Consider the following 7,818-nt stretch of genomic DNA (forward strand, 5'->3'; position numbering starts at 1 on the left):
AGAGAGAGAGAGAGAGAGAGAGAGAGAGAGAGAGAGAAGAGCCTGCAGTTGTGCCTCCTCAAAAATGCATCCCTACATACTCTTAGCCTGGATTCCATAAGAAAACAAACAAGACACTAAATGAAACAGATGCAGGTCCCTGTATCATTGCAATAGTTCTGAATGTCATCAGTGACCCTGGATCCCCTGGAGAGGCCAGTTTCAACATGTCTTCCACTGTAATTTCCCAAAAAAACTCACAAGACTGGAATCACTTGCTTTTTATTTCCAGATTCAAATAAGAATGCCACACAGTGGAGAATGGCCCTTAGCTTCAGTGGTGGCTGTGCTGAGGGCCAGATGCAGAACAAGGAAGAAGTGGTAGTTACTTTGACCCTGGGAAGACTAATTAGTGGGGGACAGCTAAAGATAAGTTCCTTCAGGTCTCTTCCCACGGTGGTTTATCTTGAGGTGCTGTGGTTCTTAGAACATGTACCGAGCCAGTGGCTGTTTTTTGTTCTGCACTGGCAGCTGGTAAGGCAGCCACAGTCTTGTATCTTCTTTCCATTCTTCCTCATTTAACTTCTCCATTTTTAATTTTTTTATTGTCACTGACCTGCAGTTGTGCCTCCTCAAAAATGCACCCCTACATACTCTCAGCCTGGATTCCATAAGAAAACAAACAAGACACTAAGTGAAACAGAGCCAAGACAAAGGCAGTGCTTTCCAGAATTGAATGTTCCTACCCAATGTTGGAACCCCTCAGTGGTGGAGTTGCTCTGTGAAACATCAGAGAAGAGATATTTTGAGTAGAGAGAAATAGGTAATCCTAATATTGTTGTGTTGTTCTTTTGCTGTCAAAACAAAGTCGATGTCATTAAAATCTAAGTGGATCCTGAGGAGAAATCCCCAGGATGCTACAGTTTTCCTTCTGTTTCCATTTCTTTCACAAATTGGCTCAGTGCCATGTGCACTATTGAGAGGCAATGAATTTAAAGACAATGCAAAGAAGTCTGCAGCCACTGGGGGCTGATTTTCCTCAAAGGAATTCAGAATGTTGATGATGATGAGAGCATTGTGAAACATTCGTTGCAAAAAAGAGCGCTGACCTCCTCTGTGGCTTGGCCAGATGGAGACCAGAAGTTATGAGGCTCTACCAGGCTTGAGTGTTACTAACGTGTGCGCCTGAAAATCTGACTCACCACTAGTGACGTGTGTCATCGTTCTCACAATTAGTACTGATGGCTCCTGTCAACTTGTCTGTAGCTATTAAGTTGGGTGCAGGGATAACTGGTTCTTATTTTATGCTTGTAGAAATGGCCTCAATTTTCTTTTCTGTCTGATTAGTTTTAGCATCTGGATTTCTTCTTGGTGTGCTCGTTACAGGGGCCGGCTGTCTTTGCCCTTCTCCCTCACATCTGGAATCTAGCCAAAATGCACCAGAACAAGATGCTCCTAACATCTGAACCCTTTTGTAAGCGTTCTGATTGCAACTTGGATAGCTTCAGCTTAATCCAAGGTGGAAGCTTTCTGGTACTTTTGGGGAGGGGATATAAATGTCTAAAAATAAAACTGAGGCATAAAAATAGGGCCAACTACTCATTAACTGCCTCACTTAGCTGAATGTTGAAATTATTTCAACAGTGCTAAATCAAGCCTTTGTGTAGAAGAGGTTGAGTATATATATTTTTATTCATAGTACTTTATCTTAGATGATAAGTGGGTTACTGTCATTCGTCATTTTATTCCAAATTCATGAATTAAATAGTTTCAAGGACTCAATTTTCAGCTCAGGCTGACCTTTGAATTGAAGTGCCTGTATACATGAATCTTTGAGGATGTATGTCATGGGATGCTGTGAGAGAGACTGAAAAAGCAGACAGAATCAGGAACCAGAGTATGTAAAGCTTGATAGATTAGGGAAGAAGTTTGTATCTTACTGAGTGGGGTAGGAAGCTACTGCAGGGATTTAATTAGGATAATAGAGTGACTTATGTGTTTTAAAAATATAGCTCTTGACAATGGTGTTGATGGTAGATTATCAGGAAGTAAGAGTAGAGAACTGTCACCAGCCTGATGTCTATTTTTAGATACACGTGCAAGAGATTACAGTAGCCTTGGGGCATCATGGTAGCTGTGAGGTTGGAAAGAAGCAGATAAGTAAAAATAAATTAATAGGTTAGATACGGGGCATGTAGGAATGGGGAAATCAAGGTTAATTTTCTGACCTGAGTTGGAAAATTTGGCCCCCTTTATTTGGATGAAGATGGCAAGAAGACCGTGGGATTTTCTGTCCTCTTGCTTTGTTTGAGGTGGGGTACAAAGCAACAGAAAGGCAATGAAGCAGGAATTGGGGTTCTTGTTAACCTCATGGTGTGCATAGGGAAACACAAGCAAGTGAACAGTACAACATATGACCTCAAGGACTTTGAGACTCCTTGGCATATAGATGGAGCATGGCGGGACTCATCCAGAGAGAAAGTAGGAAGAAAATAGTGGGACTGGGGAGGTCCTATATTGTAAATAGGGCAGGCAGGAGAGAACCAAAAGAGGAAAAGGAAGAACGCATGGAAACAGAAAACTTGGAGAATGAGGAAACCATGAGCAGAATTTTACAAGAGCAAAGCAGCAGACCAGTGTGTTGAGCACCACTGTGAGGTTGAGATGACAAATGATATCAGTGGTTCCAGCAGTGCAGAGATTCTTGGTGACAATGACAATGGAAGATTTTGATATGTCTTTCAAATAAGAGCCTTAAATGGATTGAAGGAAGATTGTAAAGAAGAAAGTGGGGGTAATCATTTTTAGAGTAATGGAGCTTAAGAATAGGTAGATATAAAATCAAGAGTCAAAGGGGAATCTGAGTGCTTTTTCTCATTTTTTAAAGATGTGCAATATCAGAATATTCATGATTATGGAATTGGTCTAGCAGAAAGAAGTTGGTTATACAGTGAGAAAGGATACAATGGGAGAGACATATTTCTTGAGTTCAAAAGTGTTTGGGATCTTCCCAGGTTCCTTTTGTCCATCTCAGACAGAGCTTTCTTTCTTTCAACAAATTCTTCTTATCCTTAAAAAAATGTGTGGGTTGCAGATCTCAGTGCAGGGCTTAGCCTGGGCTAGGAGCGTGTCTAGAGACCTAGAGTGGACACCACTGTGAGTAGGCTTGCTGGACTGGGCTGGGAGAAAGAAGCAGAGCTCATAACTACTCGAAACTAGTGAAACAAGATCATCAGTGGAAAGGGAAATTGAAGAGAGATGCTGTAGCTTGCAAGAGAAGCCAGAATTCACTGGAGGCCTTATGAAGAGGGCCACGTAAGCCTGTGTGAGAGTGGGCAGCACCAAGACGTGTCCCAAGATTATGTGAAACAAGGGAGATTTCAGGTCAGTTTTGCTTGGAAAGAGGCTGAGATTAAATTTTAGTTTTTTATATGGCCTATAAAAATCAAAAGTATTATTGAATATTTATATATTTTCACAGTAGAAAGATGTGTTTAGGGCTAGGGTACCACACGCTATGCAAGCCCTGGAACTCCAGGCCCAGAAAACACCAGCCATTGTGACACATGCCTGTAACCCCAGAGCTCAGGAGGCTGAGACAGGAGGATCACTACAAGTTCGAGCTGCATAGCAAGACCCTGTACCAAATAAATAAATAAAAGATGAAAAAAAGAAGAAAGAAAAATAAGTTTATCAATTACTTGTAATCTCTTTCAGAAATAATTGTTGTGGTGCATATTCTTTCATGTATTATACATGAAAGTGCATTTATAGTAAGAAATATAAAATTATTTTGATAACTTAGTATTTTACAATGATGTTACTTTGAGCTGGACTAGGTGTTACATGCCTGTGATCACACTACTCAGGAGGCTGAGACAGGAGGATCATTGAAAGTGAGACCACTCTGGGGTACAAAGGGAGCTCAAGGCCAGCCTGAAGTATATAGTGAGACCCTGTCTCAAAAAGATAAAAAAATTATTTTATAAAATATTTTGTATATTGCTGTAAAATGGATGGAAACTAGTAAAGTTTTCCCTACTTATATTTAATTTGTTTGGACAATTTCAGATATTTCTATAGGCATATCTATAAGCAAAATGTAGTCTTGTTGAAAGATCATCTCTTCAGGTTATACATTTAATTATTTTCTTTTGATATTTAAAGTGTAAAAATAAAATCACAAATTATTAACCTACTGGGTTTTATTTTGGTGAAGGAGTCTAATCTTACCTTTTAGGGTGTTTTAAACATTCTACCATCTCACACCTCACACTGAATTTAGAACATATTTTTTCCAGTACTAGAACTGCGAAGTGATTTCTCTAAAATATTCTTTTAGGGATTTTTCAAACAAATTATATGATATTCTTTTTAAAAGCTATTTATTGAAGAGTAACAATTAACTATAATCCCATCATCCAAGAAAAAACTGTTATATTTTACTTGTTACTTCACTGTTTTTTCTGTTTTGCAATATTCTCTCTCTCTCTCTCTCTCTCTCTCTCTCTCTCTCTCTCTCTCTCTCTCTCTCTCCCTCTCTCCCTCTTGCCCACCTCCTTTCTCCCTTCCCCTCTTGCTCTCCTTCTCCCACTTCTGCTGTCTCACTGTCTTATTTTTGAAAAGCCTTTTGCAAATCATGACCTTAGCATTTTCACTAGTGCTGTGTATTTATGGGTACATTTCAAAGTTTCAGTTGTTCTTTATATGTGTGATGATAAATAAAGCCATAGCTAACATCACTGGCACTTGAATTAATGTTTGGCACATTTCACTATAAAAGCAATGTGTATCCATTGTAGAATGCTTCATAAATAATAGAAACCAATCCAGAGAACCACTGGTGAGCAAATGTCAAGTCCATTCATTCAATAGCCGTTGTCTGCCCCTATCGTACATCAGGCCCTGCTCCAGAGGTGAGACCTGCTCTTCCAAGTCAGCATCTAGACTACACTTAGTGATGGACCCTGATAGTGTTCTATGTGGAGAAGGTGTGGGTTCCTTTGCAAATGGACTATATTATTTAAAATTGTGTTATAGTCTCCTATAATAAGTTAAGAACTGTCATACCACTGAATTTTTACAGTATCATGTTTAGTGGCTACAGAATAATTATTTTTGTGAATGTGCAATAGTTTAATCTCACAGACTCAGACACTGTAAATCTTTTTCAGTTGCTTTTTTATTTCAAATCCATAACGTGCGTTCTCTGCCTCTCTTTGACAGCATACTATGACCTTCACAAGACATGAAGGAACAAGCAGTGCTGTCTTTCCTTCTCATTCTCATCCAGTCTGTCTGTGCATTTAAAGGTAATTTCTAATACAAGAGCTAGTTATTTGTATCATTAGATAGTCACAAGACCATAAAATACAAAGTGGCTTCAGATAGCACGTTCACAATAAAAATGCTCCAGAATCTAGAAAGTTTTAGGTGATAACATGATGGTGCCAGTGGCAAATTCCACACCTGATCTCATCTGACAGGTCAATCAAAATGCAAGAGCACTGACAATATTGTACAAAGTTCCCTTCAGACCATTTGTATAAGGTGCATATGAAGCATGAATTATTTTATGCCTAGATTAGACTTGGACCACATGTATAAATTGCAAAATACTTCTAGTTCCAAACATTTCAGATAAGAAATGTCCAGCTGTATTTCTCTGCAGCCAAAGTATTGTGAGCTTTCCTAAGCGATCAGTTCATGAGAAATAGGGAAAAGGGTAGAAGTCTACACAAAGACTAGAAATTATATTTTCTTCTGTTCATTTTGATTAAGGGTTTTATATTTTGTTATCTACTGCAAGAAATGAAATCACACGAAAGGCAAGTTTAATTTATTACATGGAAACTTTGAATCTACCACCTAACAGAAGATATTACAAGCTTTGTTAAGTCCTGTGACAGGCATTTTTAATTATCCAAAGAAATATCAGAGGGGTATGGTGGACAGTCGGGGAAGCTGATTTTCACTGCTTTCTTTCTCATCTTTCCATGCATTCCTCTCATTACAATACACATCCTCTTAGATCTCTTCCAAGAAACTAAATCTCCCTGAAGAAGACAGAAGGGCTATCACATAGTGGAAAGAGCCAAAAGGAGCAAGCAGGGGTAAAAGCCTGTGGCAGAGCCACTTGAGTTCCTTATTCTTCCATCTTGGGTGTCCTTGGCCAAGGTCCAAAGGAGTTTATTCATATTTTTTATAAAGCACTAAACTTTCTCATCTTAACTACTTATATACCAAAGAGAAACAAAATATCTACTTAAAGTGTTTTCTGAATTGGTCAAATAAACTAGATATTCTTTATAATATAAAGTGACCAGGTATGTTTTCTTTGCAAAAAATTTAGTCACACTGAATTCATTTGCGTTTTGAAATTAACTTCTGAAATTGACAGTACACAACAGAAGCACTTAAATCAGGAGGATTGGTGTTCCACATTTTTATTCAGAATTTTTTTTTTAACTCTTGGTTTGACTGACTTATAGCACATCTAGTGAGTGGTCCGAAATTCATTTCTTCTTTTAGGCTTCTCCTGTCTACATACTCCCCTGCTTGAGACTAGCATCTAGATATTTCTAACAGATTATTGACCCTAGCATTTTCCTTACATATATTTCCTAACTAAATATTTTGTGACCCCATCAATAAGTCTGTCATTCTTTGGGGGCCTTCTGACTATGATAACTGGATAAACTACTTATTGTTTTAATGGGTATAAAATGAATGTGCTCTACAATTGAAAGCCAACAGGCGCCTTTACCATGAGTATTACCAGTACTGCAGCCTTCCGGGATCAGAAGCTAGAGAAGACTACTGATCAAGTGGTAGCAAGCTGGTGTATCTGTTCTTTGGACTGTTGCCAATCCTCACAGTTGCATTGAATACAACAGATACTCAATTAAAACTGAAGAAACTCAAACACAGAGCTCTATGGTATCTTATCTTTCTAATAATTAGAAAGGCAGATCTGTTAATGATCAGATTGCTCAGCTAGGAGGTTCCTTTAGATAGCTGTATATAATTCTCAATAGGCACTCACCACCAATTCTTTTCATAATGTCTCTGCTCTTGATTTTAGATACACCCTTTTCAGTTTTCTTCAACCATCATCGTAGTGCAAATGACAAGATTGTCATTGGAAGATATGGTGAAGATATAATTCTCCCTTGCTCATTTCAGAATGAGCCTGATGTTGTAATTCACTGGAAGAACCAAGATAACTCCAATGTTCACAGTTACTACAGAGGCAGTGACCATTTGGAAAACCAAGATCCTAAATTTGCAAACAGGACCTTTCTATTCCACAGCAAGATTCAAAATGGGAATGCCTCTCTATACTTCAGAAGGCTAAGCCTTCTGGATGAAGGAATTTACATCTGCTACGTGGGAACAGCAGTTGGACAGGTCACAAAGAAAGTGGTGCTAAAGGTGGGAGGTGAGTGACCATGTAAGCAAGATTTCACCAAAATTCGTATCATTCAATGTCATTCAAACAGGTCAATTCCTACAAATCTAGCTCATTTTTATAGCACAAACTATCTCATACATAGCATGACTATAATAAACATATCCATAAGCCTTGACTGCTATTCATGAATTTCCAGTGTTTTTCAGTACAAAAAATTTTGTGACTAGCATCTTCATAGCTACATTTAACACTAGGAAATTATATGAAATAAAATTACCAGAGTAGAATTTTAATATGTTAATGACACCAGAAGCATAAGAATACTCATTTTTCTTTTAGTTCAATCAGCACTGAATATTATTGAGCTTAAAATTTTCTGCCAATATAATGACTAAAATATTAATTTTTTATTCAAATTGATTCTT

At 38.1% G+C, this 7,818-nt stretch overlaps 1 protein-coding gene across 1 annotated transcript in view; it reads left to right on the forward strand.

Annotated features, from left to right (window-relative positions):
- The window catches only part of Hhla2 (HERV-H LTR-associating 2), an 85,573-nt gene that overhangs the window by 57,780 nt on the left and 19,975 nt on the right, over window positions 1-7,818 (forward strand). The window contains exons 3-4 of the mRNA XM_012517533.2: window positions 5,206-5,291; window positions 7,064-7,420. Coding sequence (XP_012372987.2) covers window positions 5,228-5,291; window positions 7,064-7,420 — 421 coding nt within the window. The 5' untranslated portion in view covers window positions 5,206-5,227. The remainder of the gene's footprint in view (window positions 1-5,205; window positions 5,292-7,063; window positions 7,421-7,818) is intronic.

The sequence above is a fragment of the Octodon degus genome, unplaced genomic scaffold, assembly GCF_000260255.1.
Source record: "Octodon degus isolate 3935 unplaced genomic scaffold, OctDeg1.0 scaffold00187, whole genome shotgun sequence".
Taxonomy (NCBI): domain Eukaryota; kingdom Metazoa; phylum Chordata; class Mammalia; order Rodentia; family Octodontidae; genus Octodon; species Octodon degus.